Source organism: Natator depressus, chromosome 16, assembly GCF_965152275.1.
Source record: "Natator depressus isolate rNatDep1 chromosome 16, rNatDep2.hap1, whole genome shotgun sequence".
In the NCBI taxonomy this organism is placed as follows: domain Eukaryota; kingdom Metazoa; phylum Chordata; order Testudines; family Cheloniidae; genus Natator; species Natator depressus.
In genome coordinates this window covers 17729769-17747438 of record NC_134249.1, presented here as the reverse complement: position 1 = coordinate 17747438, position 17670 = coordinate 17729769, and the positions used below count along the sequence as shown (strand labels likewise).

At 44.6% G+C, this 17670-nt stretch overlaps 1 protein-coding gene across 1 annotated transcript in view; it reads right to left on the bottom strand.

The window, feature by feature from the left end:
* ADAMTSL2 (ADAMTS like 2) overlaps positions 1 to 13308 on the bottom strand; it is a 46701-nt gene extending 33393 nt beyond the window's left edge. The window contains exons 1-8 of the mRNA XM_074973460.1: positions 12977 to 13308; positions 10917 to 11031; positions 8146 to 8288; positions 6821 to 6896; positions 5893 to 5995; positions 3411 to 3556; positions 3185 to 3308; positions 931 to 1011 (exon numbers count right to left, since the gene is read on the bottom strand). Coding sequence (XP_074829561.1) covers positions 931 to 1011; positions 3185 to 3308; positions 3411 to 3556; positions 5893 to 5995; positions 6821 to 6896; positions 8146 to 8288; positions 10917 to 11030 — 787 coding nt within the window. The 5' untranslated portion in view covers position 11031; positions 12977 to 13308. The remainder of the gene's footprint in view (positions 1 to 930; positions 1012 to 3184; positions 3309 to 3410; positions 3557 to 5892; positions 5996 to 6820; positions 6897 to 8145; positions 8289 to 10916; positions 11032 to 12976) is intronic.
* Between the last annotated feature and the right edge of the window lie 4362 nt (positions 13309 to 17670).

The following is a 17670-nucleotide window of genomic DNA, read 5'->3' as shown; positions in this document are numbered from 1 at the left end:
GTGCTTTACAACGGTCAGCATCATGAGTATCATAATAAGTTTATTGCCATTGTTACTTTATTTCCACATCAGTATTTTGTTTACATGTGTGCGAGACTGTAAAAAGCAGGGATTGTCATTTATTACATGTTTGTACAGGGCCTCCTACAACGGGGCCCAACCTGAATGTGGCCTTTTGGCCCCAATATACATGTTAAAATAATAAAGGTTTCACATGCTGTAGACAAACGGGTGGGGTTTCATGACTCGGTGCACCAGGAGTTCCATTTTGTAGAAAATGAAACAGATTATCCTTCTCTTGGCACATGGAAATCTTGCCACCTAAGCCATGGTTCTAATAACCATGGAGCTTGAAGGCAGCATCAGAACTTGACACTAGCTGAAGCATATGTGTGAGTTACTTGAGCAGAGTCAATTTGCCCACACCATCCAATTCCTGTACCTATCTGAAACCTGGATTCAGTCATGGGCATTAGCCACCTTCCACCACAATATCAACGAGGCAAATGTCTAAATCATATTTGCTTTTTACTGAGGGCATGCTGTAGCCAATGTACTTTCACTGAGATGCAGAAGTTCCATGGGATCAAGAGAGAAATGAAGGTGCACAGCAATTATTTGAGATCAAGGATGTGCATCTGGTACAATTCTCTGCAACAACAGTAATATACATTGTTCAACGGATCAGAGTTAAAGCAACTAAAATGTTGCACTGCCTGGGCCAGATTCTCAGCAGGAGTAAATCAGTGTAGCTCCATTGACTTCAACAGAGCTATGACGAGTTACAACAGTTGAGGATTTGGTCCATGTCTGCAAATGTATTCTCAACAAATGCGTTTACTTGCAAAGAAAAAATGTAAATACGCGTGTGCGCGCGCACACACACACACACTCACAATTTTCAGCTAAGTACCAAGAGGTTATACACACCCAAAACATCTGCCGATTTTTTCCGTTCTACTATCTGGATATCTCTGGCTCCAGCAGGAATGTGTGTTACCAGGGAATAGCCTATGGAAAACTATACATTAATGAAAGGAAAACCTTATAACCAATAATATGAACAAAGATGAGTTCAAGAATCAAGATTGGTCACTTTTCAGGAAAGATGGCTTTCTGAACATTTGATCCTTCCCAATTACATTTTTTAAATGATAGCCATTAATAACCGTCATATTACTCCTAACTTCCATCCATATAAGGTAGCTTTCCTGCCTCTTTTTCCAGGGGTGAAAACCTCCATAGCAGTAAGCTGACGTAACTTCATCCACTTCAACAGAGCAACGTCAGTTTGCACCAGTTGAGGATCTGGCCCATAATCTCTGAATAAGAGTCTGTCTACGCTGCAGTCAGAGGTGTGACTACAGCACATGTACACATATGCAAGCTATCTTTGGTCTAGTTAGCTTAAATAACAATAGCAATGATGACATGGCAGCACAGGGACCCTGGGTATGCAGTCAAGTGACTGTCCCATGCTGCTGCAGCTTCACCGCTAGTGTTATTCCAGATGACTAGATCAAAGCTAGATTGGGTATGTCTACACATGCTGCAGTCACACCTGGTTGCAGTGGAGATAGACCCAAAGGCACATTTTACTGGACCTTCACACACTGAGACTGATCTTGAAAACTATTTGTCAACCAGCACCCGTTTGCCTTATAATGTAGCTCCAATTGTGTTGATTGCACTAAGAAAAATACTAACAGTATTTCTGAACCCACCGTTTGTGTCCTACTGTTCATTCCATTTATATTTCTCATGCAATTAAATCAGAATAATGTTATGATCAATAATAAGATTTACAGTTATACATACTTAGAAAAGGAAAATCAAATCATATTCATCAGTGTGTAAAACGATCCTCATATTGGTCAGGAAGAAATTATTCTTCCATATAGATCTGGGCACACTTGTCTATGAATATTATAGGGGAGGGGGTTATACCTTATTTAGAAGCATCAAGTACTGATCATTAGGGATGCCATTTGCTGTGGGATTAGGGCAGCAGTTGCTCCCCACCCACACCCCCGACCTTGGTTTGTACCACCCCAGACTTTTCATAAATCTGTATGTTTCACTGACTTTCCAAGCTATAATACAATCCCATGTAACATTCTCCATGCTAACACAACTTTACCATCTGCCAGAATTCTTATGAAAAGACACCCCTGCTGACCACAACTGGAATCAGGATATTGGGCTAAATGAACCAGTTATCTGATCCAGTATGGAAAAAATCCCAGGTTCCTAGAATTATTTTCTTGAAATAGTCTGAAATATGATCTTGAAAATGGCCTCAGAAGTACAGAACTGCTACCTTGCGATGTGGAGAAGGACAAGGAAAAGGTAGATTAGAAGGGGGAAAGCCTCAAAGGTATTAAGGGTAATATCTGAGTGTTTGAGATCTTCATAACTGCATCTAAAGTCTGTAGGTTGCAGATCAAATACAATGAACTGTTGTAAGAAGGCCTATTTGAAAACTTTTATTAGCTACAGCAGCTAGCCTGGTAGTTGGACCATGGTGCATTTCTTGGCTGGTCACTCAGGAGCCACAATTATTTGGGATGACAAGCCTGATTCTCCTCTCTCTTACATTGATCTGATACCAGTGTAACTACTGGATCACATCCTCAGCAGATATAAATTGGTGTAGCTCCACTGAAGTCAATAGAGCTGTGCTGATTCACACCAACTGAGGATGTCAACCATTGATTTTAATGGAGTTATTCCTAATTTTCACTGGCGTAAGTGAAAGAAGAATTAGGCTCCAACACTTTATGCTATATTAACTCTGGGAATCCTAGTTTTTCAAAGATATCCTAGCTTCCCATTGTTGTAAAGCATTTATTCTTAGCTTTAGTGGTAACTAGAAATAAGACCTTATAACTGAGATTGGTCCATTGTATAACTCTGCTGCTCCAAGATTCAGTGCAATGAGGCTCAGATTTTGGATCAGTGTAATTCTCAATCCTTGCTAGGTTACCTGTATCCTTTAAAAGAAGGGTTTCCCCTGTCCTAAAACATAAGAGTGACAGTTTTAAAAAAAGACAAAACATGAAAAAAGGAAAGAACCCCAGAAAACAAAAAGGCATTTGGTAGTATTTTGAAACTGAAACTAATGTACCAAAAAAGCTATGTTAAAAGACATACGCTATAAATATGGGGAAAGGTAAAGTCTTACCGAGATGAGAATTTCCTTTTCTGTAACTCCCAGTGACATGAGTGCAGCTACTCCCATCCCCTTGGCAAACCCCACATTTATCCAACATGTGGGTGGAAAATAGAATCCCATCACATCCAATTGGCTAGAAAAATGGTAAATAGAGTATTGAGGGCCAGGCAAATATTGCACCCATGGTAATTTTCTGAATGCTACTGACAATATTTTTGCTATAATGTTTAACAACCTCACATTTTCCAGACACGCAAACCCCTCGGAAATCTGTGTATTTGCAGGATGTTCCATCCCGAGCCTGAACCATTAACTGTCTCTGACCATCCACAGTGGTGCAATGGAGGTCACAGGGCTTGCTAGAAATGTGAACATAGTCATCTAAGGGGAAAGGATATAAACATAGATTCAAAACAGGAGAAACACAATCATTCATCCTACCAATGTCAACTAATGTCTGCTAAGAGAGATAACAACATCAATGGGATGATGAACTGCACGGTTAGCCACATTTCAGGAGCTACCATCTCCAGGGTTTGGAAACTAGATTAGGGATTGCAGTTCTGATAACATGACAGGCCCAGCATTGCAAATCCTTGCACTGGGAAGTGGTCCTTACCTCCTGCAAGTCATACCATGCACTAATGTTATCAATTATATATACATTATGGCTGAGAATTTTCAAAGCTGCTTAGAGGATGGGCATCTCCAAGGCAGCTTTGAAAAATCTATGTATTTATAAACTATAGAGCTAACATCAATCCATGGGATTACTTGCAGGAGTAAGGACTACTCACCTGTGTAAGGGGTTGCAGTATAATACAAAAGTGTGCTTTAATATATCTATATGTGATATATAGCTATGTCATACATATACACAATGTTATATATCTAATAACTATATATTAATATATTCTTTTATATCTATGGAGATTAAATAGGTAGACTAACACAGAGATAAAATAAGATTTACAGCTGTATATGGACAAGCACTGCAAACTCTTTGACAAGTTTTAATTTGAATTTGTTAATGAATTAATTTGGGCTGTATGCACCCCCACCCCAGACCCCCAGCTGCATTTGCTTTCCACAGATATCCAGGTGGCTAAATCCACTGACAGGAACATTCACTGAAACAAATTTCAAATTCATGTTTGCTCCAGCAACCTGATTCTAAGAGTTACACACAACTAGTCAGGGAACAGAAATATACCAGCTGACCTTTATGTCCCATTAAAACAGCATGAATTTCAAAATACCCTTTTCCGAATCTCACAATGAGCTGCTTGCATACCAGCTACAGATCAAGAATTATTCACTGAAACTATTGGGTGAATAATTTCCAATAGTGAATATATTTGTGGAAATTTCCACCTGGCCACAGGAAAGAGGCAAAATTGGACAAAGAAATTATTGATTATGAATCATTTATCCACCTTCATATTATGGGCCAAATTCTACCAGACAGGCCTGACCTGGGCAGGGGTTGGGGTGCATCATGGACTTGTATCACTGCAGGCAGGACAAAGAGAAGGCATGAGGCACAACTGCTCCCTGCTATGTACAGAAGGTCTGCACGCTGCACCTTCTTTTTGGATGGTGCATCTTGCTCCACTCCTAATGTAAAAGGATGGGCAGGTTCCTGGCTCCACCTCCTCCCTGCCTCCTTTAGGGTGATGCAAGCACTCCCAATGCTCCCCTGAATGTCCCTGGCTTTTGCACAGACTGACACAAGGGTTCTCCTGGCACCCCCAGACAAGGCCCAATCATGATGGGTAACATTTTCAAAAGCGCCTTGGGACCCGAACTCCCATTTTCAAAAGAGACTTAGACCCAGGTTGTTGACAGTATTTAGGTGTTGCCGTGTTCAGTGTTGCAATGCCTCACTGATTTAGGAGCCTAACTCTTATTTTGAAAATGAGATTTAGACTCCTAAATCAGTGAGGCATTGCAATGCTGAGCACAACAACTAAATACCTTTAAAAATCTGAGCCTTAGGCACATGGGGCCAGATTATCAAAGATCATTTTCAAAGCTATCCAAGCAACTGAAGATGCAGACAGGGACTTCTGGAATTTTCAGAAGTGCCTAACTTTCACTGAAGTCAATGGGAGTTAATGCCTAGATGCTTTTGAAAATCCCACTCAGTCCTATCTGCATCTGTAGGTGCCTAAATACCTTTAAAAATCTGGTCCTTAGGAGCCAAAGTCTGATGGAAAAATCTATAGCTAAGTACCTGAGTCATTTATGAACATGGGATGTAGGCTCCAAGGCCACATAGGCAATTTAAAAAGTTTTATCCTATGTAACCATTGAATTGACTCGTTTCATTTCAGTGACACTAGATAAAACAGAGAGCTATTTACAGAGGTGACGTCTGTGCGTGAGACCAAATGTCACTGAAACGAAATGAGTCAATTCCATGGCCACACTAAACTCTTCATTGGACATTTAGCTTGGGCAAACCAGCTTCTTTAACACTCAAGCCTGCAAGTCCAAACTCACGAAGTCAATGGGAGTTTTGCCCGAGAGAGGACTGCAGGATCCAGCCTTTGAGCTAATTTGTAATTTTTTTTAAAAAAAGTGCTTTGTGGCTGCAGAATGCTCCTTTGAGCCTGGGCAGGTGGTGTCCCTGAGTCTTCCTGAAGGATACAGCATTGTAACTATCAAAATATTTTGGCTAAGTGCTATTGAACACACAAAGCATGTCTTGTTACCAGGATATAAAGGTTTCCATTGATACGTTCTTCCGTTATACACATGGGAGTTAAATGATGAACACTGTTCCTCTCGAAAGCTCCTTCCGGTAGGAGGGCACTCCTAGAATGGGATACATTAATATCCTGATGAAAACAAAACGCAGGAAAGCTTTCTGGCACACCTCAACTGGCCGCTTCCACAATTAGCATTGCACGGCCTGCTCCAGGCCATGGAGCCTGGCGCAGGCCTATGTCTTAAAGGGCCTAATACTGAAAAGGGCTGAGAGCCTTCTGCAAGGTAGCTCAGCTCCTTCTGCTCCCACCATAGTTGTCATCAGAGCACCTGACACACAGCGACGCTGGTGCAGGGGGAGGTGGGAGACTGTGCAGGCACTGACTGAAACTTTCTCTGTGGTCCCACAATCCGGGGGCAAGGAAAGAGGCAGTTCCACCAAACAAAATCCCCACTTAAGGGGGGCAGCTGCTACCACCACCCACGGGCTATAACTGGCTAAGATGCTGAGCTGGATTCTGTTTCCAGCTCTTCTACAGACTAACTCTGCGAATGAGGCCAAGTCACTTCATCTTTCTGTGCCTCAATCCCCCTGTCTGTCAAATGGGGGACAATGCCGCTTCCCTACCACAAAGGGGTCCTGTGTGGTGTTCAGATATTGCAGTAATGGGAGTCATCGAAAGCCAAGAATCAAAATACAGTCACTTGGTTTTGGATATGTGACAAGATGAACGCCTGTCAGTTTCCCAGCTACCCAGAAATACTGTTGTGTTAATCTAAAAAGATGGGCAGGTTCCTGGCTCCACCTCCTCCCTGCCTCCATTAGGGTGATGCAAGCACTCCCAATGCTCCCCTGAATGTCCCCTGAATCCAGGGATCAGGATTAAAAATATATTATTTGGAACATTTCCCATGAGAAAAGAATATTCTTACTTGTACTTTGCAGAGCTGGTATCTTTTGGATGTCCCAGTGCAAGTTTTATTAGCAAGCCCACTCACTGACTTTCTTCTGAATAAAGAAATGTTGGTTAGACATGGGGTTATAATCTTTAACAAATAAAATCTACATTCCCTGTTTTTTGTAGGGGTTCCCGTAAATAGTGGCAATGCCTTAAACCATGATCCCATTGAAGTCTATGACAAAGGTGCCATTTACTTCAATTATTATCATTGCTTATTAAGTTTATTACAGCAGCGCCCAGAGGCTCCAGTGTGCTGGGGCCCCACTGTGTGAGGTGCCATGAACATTTACTAAAAAAGAAGTCAGGCCTTGTCCCAAAGGCAATCTAGTTCAGTGGGTGCTTCTACTTAACTGTTAAGTTACAGTTCAAGCCACCACAGATTTTTGTTAATTACTCTATTTAGACATGAAATGTGATAGATAGATAGATAGATAGATTCTGTGAAGCATTTGGAGATTTTGGGGATGAAAGCAAGATCTGATTTTTATATTTTGCACTTCATCACTCGCAATTTCAGAAGGGTTCAGCACCCACACCCGGGTTTTCAAAAGTGCTCAGCTCCCTTTGGGCACCCAAATCAGTGGACAGGCTCTCAAAGGAGCTCAGCACACTGAGTACACCTTGAACGGTGATAGATAGACAGACAGATCTTTTGTGGGATTATATGCTTTAGTCAACACAAGTTATTGAGCACATACAGGAATAACTTCATGAAATTCCCTGACTTATGTTATACAGGAGGTGAGACTAGATGATCTAATGGTCCCTTATGGCTCTAAAATCTATGACTCTATTAATTTAGTGGCTTGAGAGGAATGAGATAGTGTTTTTGCCCAGCTCCTAGAAGACAAACATCCACATCATAAAAACACCCAGTCTCACTGGCACTGACAGACACTCTGTTTGGTTGCATGAGCAGACAGGCCGCAGGGTCATTGAATGGACAGAGCAAGGCGACAGCCTTCTCATCCTCAGAGGGGGCCCTTCCTGCTCAGGACTGAAGCACAATGGCAGGAAGCTTGTGTGTGCGTCTCTGTTCTGTGGACAGACAGAGATGTTCATTCTCCAGGGCTTTCAATCCAGCACATTTCACGAATGACATGTTTGCTACGGTGTAATTTACTGGACCAAATTCACCTCTGGGATATGAAGGCTAACGTCCACAGATTTCAGTGGGGTTGCCAGAATGTGACCGAGAGCAGAATTTTGTGCAGTTTGCCTAACAGGTCAGGTAGATGGTGTTACAATCTTCTACCCACGTAGTACATGTGTGTCACTTAATTATTTTGACAGTACCTCTGCCGGAGGCAATGCCTCTCCTGGGATTTGACACCTCCCCCACAGGTTCTTGTGCATGCTGTCCATTTAGTCCATTCCCCCCACCAGTATGCCGTGACATCTGCTCCTTCCTCAAGGCTGTTGGACGTCTGCGCGTTATCCTATTCGCAATGCCGGGCATTCATGTTCAGAAGAGAAGAGGCGTTAAACATTTACACGGCTGAGTTAGCTTGACTAGGAGTTCTGCACTCAGTGATACCAGGCCCCAAGACAGCAGACCACGCTCAGGGCCAAAACTGGATTGGCGGGGGCAAAGTCCAAGCGAGAGGGCTCTGAGTGGGGGAAAGGTGAGCGTATTAGAGGAATGGGATCACCCTCCAACTGCGGAACAGGGCATGGAGCCTCTGAACAGTCTGCCTGTAGAAATCTTGGGGTTTTCTATAGCACCCATCACCATAGTATCCAAGCATAATGGTAGCAGTAACTGCGGCCTGCCGTGCCGCTCCGCTGTGTGGTGGATCCATGCAGCTCACAGGCCATGTTCTGCTCAACCCACCCCATGCTGCACACTCGTGCACAGAATCACAGCGCACAGGGGATGAGGAGTCTACGTGAGTGGCTTCTCCATGGCATGGACCCCTATACACAGAAGAGACACAGCATTTCCCACTACACTGGGGGTAGAGCTGTGCAGGAACTGGAAGTGCCGTCTCGTGGGAAATTCCACAATTTCAAAATATGTTTTTGTTCCAAATTGGAATGAAACGTCAACATTCGGAAACTCCCATGACATGGCATTTTCTGCAAAAATGTTTCAGGTCAGTCTAACCATTTCATTTTGATTTTTACTTTATTATAATAAGTATAATATAATATATAAATTTCAGAATGCAAAGGTAATTTTGAAACAAAAAATCAAAACAAAACATTTCAATAAGGTTGAAATTAAATGTTTTGACCCCATTAAAATGAATCATTTTGATTTTTTTAATGAAATTTTGTTGACGTCGACGCATTCCTGCAAAACATTTTTGTGGAATCAGCATTTTCCAATGGAAAACTGTTCTGTCAGAAAATTTTCAACCAGCTCTAATCCGGGGCCTTATGCAACTTCTACGCCTTCCCCACCCACTTCCCAGGGAAACGGGAAAACCCAGAAGCATGGGTTTTCCCATTCAGTCCTCACTCAGTCAGAATTCCCATTAACTTAAAATGGGAATTATGATGAGTCAGGAGGGGCCTCCAAAACCTCCCAGATGAAGACAGTACCCTTAACTCTTCAGTACATTCTGATCCTTGGTCCCCACTGAATTCAGACGCAGGATGTTGAAGAGTTAGGTTGACCAACGGGTATGGAATGGCTTCCACACAAGGAGAGACTAAAAGGATTAGGGTTGTTCATCTTCAAAAAGAGACCACTAAGGGGGGATATGACAGAGATCTACAAAGTCATGAATGATGTGGGGAAAAAAGTGTTATTTACTCTTTCCCACAATACAAAAACCAGGGGTCACCCAATGACATGAATAGGCAGCAGGTATAATATAAACAAGAGGAAGTACTTTTTCACACAACACACAACTAACCTGTGGAACTCATTGCCGTGGGATGTTGTGAAGGTCAAAAGTATAACTGGGTTCAAAAAAGAATAGGTAAGTTCATGGAGGATAGGTCCACCAATGGCTATTAGCTAAGATAAGGATGGGACCCCACGCTCCAGGGCAACTGTAAACTTCTGATTACCAGAAGCTGTGCGTAGAAAGCAGGAGTGGATCACTCCAGCTGGCCAGTTGTGTGTACTCCCCCTGACATTCTGGTACTGGCCCCTGTCAGAGACAGGGTACTGAACTAGCAAGACCATTGGTCTGACCCAATATAGCAATTCTTCAGTTTAATTACAAAAGCAAAGGAAACAGCACCTTCCAAACCCAAAGCAAAACCCTCGCCTGCCTTGTGTGGATGCATGGGTGGTGAAGTAGAAGAGAGAACAGAAAATCTCTTCCCAACCATCTCCCTGGATGTTACAAAGGCTGGGGATGCACTTAATGCATCCTGTTTCGGTGCATGGCCTGACACTTTGGGAGATGTTCCCAGGGCCCAGCTTTCCTTTGATGACACTGCTGTTAGCAGGTGCCAGGGTGATGCACACTGCTTCCATCAGGGTGCAGCAGGCGGGAATGCTATCAATGGCTCTGCCACCATTCCCGCCCATCCACACCCATCCCTATGCTGGCTCTGGGATTTTAATGTATTGCCACTACCACTCTGCACATGCATAGCAAGAGTCTTTCTCAATAAACATAGGATTTATCATCTCCATGGGGCTAGAAGATTAATTTTTCATTGGGGGGGTTGTTTCCATCCACTCTCCTGGCTATGGAGTTCAATAAATTCTGTGTTTTCTTGAGCAAGGATAAGGACGTTCTATGAAAAGGAATCAAAAAATCTAGCAACTGAACAAGAACCGGGAGAAGGAACTGTTCCACCTAACGAACATGCAAAATTATGTGTCATTTTCTGTAAACACTGGGGATAAGGTGAGATCCCTCTTAATGAGATCCAAGTTGCAGAAGGAGAACCTGCCAATGGAATAACTAACGCATATGTTCAAGAGTCTTTGCTTGCAGATTCTAAAACACAGCGTAAAAACAAGACCTGTGTGCTGGAGAATACCTGGGCTTAATGGGACATGCCTATTTCCTTTTGGGAGCTCAGAAACCAGTCTGCCAGGTAAACATGGAGCTATCCTTTCAGCACCAGCATTTTACCTGCCAAGTTGCTACACTTACCTGAGATATCACAAAGGCAATGTTTCCTACAAAGAGGACAATGGCCAGGGTCCCCTTCAGGTGAGAACTTTCACAGATGAAGATGCTGCTCCAGCGCCATTTAATTATTTTCATTCTGTAAAGCAACAGGCCCAAATGTATGCCATTCAAAACGCTGGTGTAATTTCATTAACGGCAGATTTTTAGAGATGAGATCAATATTACAGTGTCAGAGCCACTGCGCTTTGGGATAGATAGAAGACACAGCGTCAACTATCCTGTTTTATTGCATCATCACCAATAGGCAAAATAACAGTGATCATCAACAAGAATAGGGGTTTGTTTACTAGCAAGAACCACGACCTTGTAAAAAGGACTGGTGAACTTTTACAGTGGCCACAATTGCTATACAGTTAATTAATTAAAAGAAAATATAGGGGCAGATGTTCAACGGGTGTAAATCGATGTCGCTCCATTTGAGATCAATGTCCCTCTCAGTGTGGCAGTTAGTCTAATTTATTTTCACTGTTAGTCCCTCCATCACCAGTGTGTGTCCACTGAAGACAATGGATTCACATCGATTTACACCAGCTGAGGATCTGTCTCTGAAAGAATTGCATGAAAGCAGTTGACAGCAAGAGAATTAGCCAAAATGTAGAGCATGTCGGTGTTTTTATAAGTTGAGTGAAGCGTTGCAAATGCTGTGCAGGAAGCATTGAAGAAGAAGAAATGGCTGGACATTTAAAAAGCAAGATCATTGGAATATTTTCTGCTACAGCCCTGTCACTCAATAATTAAAATGAAAAAGGGATTACAATTGACAGCCCTTATTTTTCCTTTTTTCAATAGCAGTTCCTCTTGTTCTACTCTAGTTCCTGTGGATGGAAAAGTCTGTTCCTATAGCAAAGAAATCCTCCAAAGTTAAAATCACAAATATCAGCCTTTCGTTTCTGTCCCCTGCAGAATCTCTGGAAGGAAGGGTAAAAGAAAACCCAGCACCCCAGAATGACATGACTTTAAAGAAAATGCAGTGGAATACCCTAAGTCATTTTAGAGTGAAGTGGAACCCCCCACTGTGGAAGACAGAGATGAGCAAGTTCAGGAAATCATGTTTCAGGGCAATCAAAGCACCACATGTTTGAAAGGAAAAACCTCTCTCCTACACTAGACTTCCCTTAAAAAGTAAATATTCAATAAAGTGGGAAGATAAGTGAGACCCAGACTGCCCATGGGAGAGGGGGGGAAAGATTGCAATCAGGTCTGGAGCATAAAAGTGTCTCTTCCACCCCTTACATACTCTCCCCATTTCCCCACCTGAGCTTTTCTAGTAGTTTTGGGAACCTTGCCCTAGGGGTAAAGTCACCACAAATTTGGCTGGTGTCTCATTTAACGGGATCATCAGTTAATTTTCTAATTCCTCCTCCTCCCCTCCCCCACCACGCTGTGTATTGACTTAATATTCTGAAGATGGTTTCCAAAGCTGAGTCCACTGATTAATTGAAGTCCAGAGTTCTTGGCTGTGTGTCCCGGGGACAGGTGGCTGCGACTTGCCTTACACTTGGTTTTCATTAAGACTTCCAGACACTGCTGGGCCAAAGCCAATAAAACAACTTGCTATGGGGTTATCCTTTGTTCAGTCAAAAAAATAAACCAAATCTTTAAGGGAGCAGAGTAGGAGAGAAAACCCCAGCTAAAATAAAAACCTATCAAAAACTGAAGGACAAATCAATGAGTCTATGGACAGGAGAGAAATCCAGTGTCCTAATGGCAAAGCAGAGAGAGACAGCTTTAACGTCTTTCCCATCCAATAATTCTACAAGGTTATATAACTGTCTCCTGATACATAACATGACTCCAACAAAGTCTAACCTAGCTCCAAAGCGAGGAATCCAGGTGGGGAAACCAGCCTCTCTGAACCTAAAGGGGCTGGTTACTTTTCTGGCACTTCAGCAAGTTTTTGCTTGGTTTGGGGGGAAAGGGTTGTCTTTTCTTGTTTTGGTTTCTTTTTTTTTCTTCTTCTAAATCAATATATTTAAAAACGTGTGTATCATTGCCATGAAAGTACAATAAATAAGCCATACCTTGAAAAATTGGGAAGTGCCAGCAAGGTGCAAGGGGTTTGTTTTAAGGCTGAAGATGCTCCAGACACCAGGTGCAAAGGCTTGTGTGTGGGGGGAAGAGTGAGTAGCAGCAACAGCAGCAGCAGCAGCAAAAGGAGGAGCAGGAGCTGCAGACACACAAACTCTCTCTCTCCCTCCCTCCCTCCCTCTCTCTCTCTCTCCTCAAACTTCAAAGGGCAGCCAAAGAGCCTGGGTTTCCAGCGAGGAGGAGCTGCCTAGTGGCTTTCCCAAGTCAGCTTTAGTCGGTTTTATAGCTGTCAGACAGACTGTGAGGAATTCACACTTCTCACCCTGAGATGTCTCTCCCCCCCCACACACACACCCCAAGCCCAGGGTTTAACCCGCTCAGCTCCCCTGATGCAGGCCAGCAGCAGCCAGCTGGTTTCCTGCGGCTAGGCTGGTGGAGGAGTGGAGCGGGGAGTTGTACGCATGCGTTTCTCCTCACCAAGAGAGAGACAGACACACACAGACACAGAGCCAGCAGCGCCAAGCGTTCGCCCCGGGAGTCTAGCGGGGAAGGAGGCAGGCCAGGCCAGGCCGAGCGAGACAGCCGCACAGGCAGGCCGGCGGGGCTGACGGAAAGGACTACGGGTATTCTACAATAACGGCCCCGCCGTCTGCATGAGAGGGCCGCGCGGGCGACGCGCTCCAAGGGCACAGCCACATTCTTCTCTCGACGCAAGACACACAGCCAGGCGCGCAGATTTATAGCACAGCCAGAGGGAAGCAAAGGGCATCTGAGGCCGTCGGAATGTGAATCCTTCCCCGGGCCGTCAGACGTCGCTAAGGACACGAACAAGGCTCTGCCGTCCCAGAACGGTCACCTTGCCGGGTTGCTCTAACTCAGCTTTCTCATGACGATAGGCTGTTGGCCTATCGCTCAGCCCCCAGCCCGGCGGGCCAGTGGACTGCTCTTCACCGGCTCACGGCCCTTCGACCTGTCCAGCTTGGGTGGCCCTGCTGGGAGTTCAAGCTCTCGCCGGCACTGCTTTCAGGGTCACTGGAACACGCAAGCCTTCCTACCACGTCAAGGAAGGATCCCAGGCCTTGCCTACAGACAGACACTGTGCTGCTTTACCTATTCCAGTTAGGGTTGCCAAGCGTCCGGTTTTTGACCGGAACGCCCAGTCAAAAAGGGACTCTGGTGGCTCGGGTCGGCATCACCGACCGGGCCATTAAAAGTCCGGTCGGTGGCGCAGTGGAGGGAGGGCTAAGGCAGGCTCCCTGGCGCGGATGCCAGAAGTGGCCACGAGGGCCTAGCGGCCCCTAGGTGCATGGGCGGCCAGGGAGGCTCTGCTCGCTGCTCCCGCCCCTAGTGCCTGCTCTGCACCTCCCATTGGCTAGGAACCGCAATCCATGGGAGCTGCAGGGGTGGGGCCTGCAGATGCGAGGGCAGTGCATCGAGCCTCCCTGGCCACCCATGCGCCTAGGGGATGCAGGGACCTGGCGGCTGCTTCCTGGGAGCCGCGGTAAGTGCAGAAAAACCTAACATATAATCCATTTAATATGAAATAATAACAGGTTTAATTATATACCCTGGCGAGATTCTCAGTTTGTTATAAATCTGCAAAACTCCATTGGCTGGGGTTTGAACAAAAGCACCAGATGATATTTACCACGAGAGAGAGTATAGTAAATGCAATGCTCAAACTGAGACAAAGATGCATCTGTACGAAATGGTGAGACAGATTTTCTGACACACAGATGTTTGGAGGGTGTTCGTTTGTTGTTGTTTTACTTTGAAAGTAAATATAGGGCTTATGAAAAGTGTTGGGTTTATAGCTCTTGAGACTGGAATCCTCTCTGTATCCGCTGGACATGCACAGTACAGACAGTGGGGGTGCAAGCTCCCCTTGGCCTGCCACCAATGAACTTCAAGTCACTTCTACGAAAGCCCATGAAACTCTCAGCATCTCAGCAGGGGCCAACAAATTGACTTGTGTTTTCTTATGACGGGCACTCCAGAGTGGTGTCAGAACTAGAAGCTCTATCCAAGTACCCCAGGCACCAGGGAAGAAGTTCCACCTGGTGAACCTGGATCCAGATTCTAATTCTGAAAATGGCCTGCGTCTGCATAATGTACCAATTCCAAACACCTTCAACTTTGGACGGATGTACCCCGTTGTTCAGTGTGTGTTAGGCTCCCCCTCTGCACCTGGTCCACACAGATATAAGCCAACTACCAGTCCCAGCCAGGCTTTAGGTGAAGCTGTAGCAGCTCATACTCTTAGCTCCGAAGGTCTAGGGATCAGTCCCCAGTAGTGTCCCAAGGTGATGGGTTCTTTCCATATTTGAAATCCAGATCAAGATTATGCAACTTGATTCTATCATATGGAGAAAAATTCACAACTTGGGGAGACCCTAACAAGAGAATAAGTGGGTATGTTTAAAACTGCATGCCTCCCGACCTATTGCAATGTGTAGCTTCCAGCTCATGGCCTGACACTGAGTTTTTAAAGTGACTATTAGTAAGTCTCCTTAAACAAGACATCTCTGAATTTTCTGCTGGTTACCTTCCCATATTGTAAACAAGCCACATAGCTGTCAACATGATGTCATGTCTCCGCAGCAATACGAGCCTGTCACATCAATATTAATAACAGCATTTATCCTGACTACAGCCCTGAGGGAAAATTCTGAAATTGTACCTTATACAGCCAGTCAGCATTTCCATTCTAAAACAGTGCGGTGCATAATTAGAATGCAAACAAAGGCAAAGGCAGATACTAAGAAATCATCTCCTATCCTGCCTAATGAGAGCAAAAGACAACAGTTTGCATTGCCAGGAAGCAGCTGGCAGAGGCAATGGGTTTAAAAATGCCTTAACTGAAATTAACCCCACTAAGGGCTTGAATTGAGCATCCTCTATTCTCAATGTGAGTTGAGGGCACTCAGCAATGGGCAGGGGGTGCTCAGTATTTTGGTCATTTAGAGTATGTCTACACAGCAACTAGACACCTGCTGGAGCCTGGGTTCTAGGACCCTGCAAGGTGGGAGGGTCCCAGAGCTTGGGCTCCAGGCTGATCCCAGAAGTCTACACAGCAATGAAACAGCCCAGCAGCTCAAGGCCCGCAAGCCCGAGTCAGCTGGCATGGGCCAGCCACGGGTGTCTAGTTGCTGTGTAGACACACGCTTAGGGACTGGTTCCAGCAGTGTAACACCCAGTGAGAAGCACCTCACTCTGCAGTAAGTCCGTCACACTACTCAAGGAGTAGGTGCTTTGTATATGTAAAGGGGCTGAATCAAGCCTTTAGCATCCCATCTCCCTGTGACTTTGAAGCACACAGAGCAGTTATCGGCTCTGATCAAGACACAAGATTGGAACACACCCAGTGAACTCTGGAGAGCTACCCACTAGAACCAAATGCTATGTCTCAAACCAGTCCCTACATTCAAGCTGAACCCAAGATCCAAACACCCCCGAGCTTGGAGGAAGTTCAGTTTGGATTTGAAGTCCATGACTCAGGCCCATCCCTAACACACATCCGACTTAGGCATTGGCTTTGGCTTCCAGAGTGTGATAAGTGGCCCATGACAAAATGCTGGCTTTAGCCCAGCAGTAGGCTCGTATTATTGCAGAAAAGCAGGCTTATGCAACGGATTCTGCCAGCTCAGAACCACATGGCAGCTTCCTGCTCAGCTGGGCATTTGAAGATTGATGTTTTCTTAAAATAAGTAAATAAATAAATAAATAAAGCACATCTACAGGGCTGACCAAGATGCTCAGTCTGTACAGGTGTTCATAATAACCCAGCCATTTCCCAGGAAGCTTTGACTCTGTCATGCAGCTCCTGTTTCTGGTTCCGTTCTTTTACAGAGAGCACACCGCCCAGGGACTTAAGATGGGATGACATGAAACCAGCATAACAAAGGGCTCTGGAAACAAACTCTACCTTTCTCATTGTCTGTGGGTGTGTCCTTTGTCAATCAGCAGTACAGGGCTCCCCAGAATATGTAATGCTCCAAAGGAGAGAGATGGGATGGAAGGTCAGCGTGCTCCCTAAAAACATTCCCACTTCCTTGTTGAGCTGGTCTACACACCCACACCTGTTTTGGGACAGGACTGTCTTGTTGTTCTGTATCTGTACAGCATTAAGCCCAGAAAGATCCCGGCCTATGGCTCAGGCTCCTTGCCAATACCTCAATACAAATAATAAATAGTAAGTCAACACTTGATACTCTTTCCAGTTCTGCCACTGTCCCAATCTCTGAGTGACTCAATTTACTTGTCTGTGAAGTGGGGATAACAGTAACCTACCTCACATTCGTATGATACTTTTGGTCATTAATGTTTGCAACGTGCTTAGTCAAATTAAATAAGCCAGTGCCACTAAGTTGCTGTCATGCTTGGGAATCTGAGCAATGTAGTATGGCCAACCCCAAGCATTCAAAAGTCACGAGTCAGACTCCCAAAAATCATGAGATTGGTTTAAAAATAATAAATTCAGGGTTCTTTTCATTTGCTTTCTGGGTTTTGAGCCGTTAGCAGGTCACATCTTCAAGTTTTTCTCTGCGACCATAAGGGCCAGAAACAATTCCCTTTTTTTTAAAATGAAAGCTGAGAATCGCACATAATCACAAGACTCCAGGAGCAGGAGCTTTAAGAAAAGCACTATCAAGGCCTTCTCAATAAAATCATGAGAGTTGGCAACACT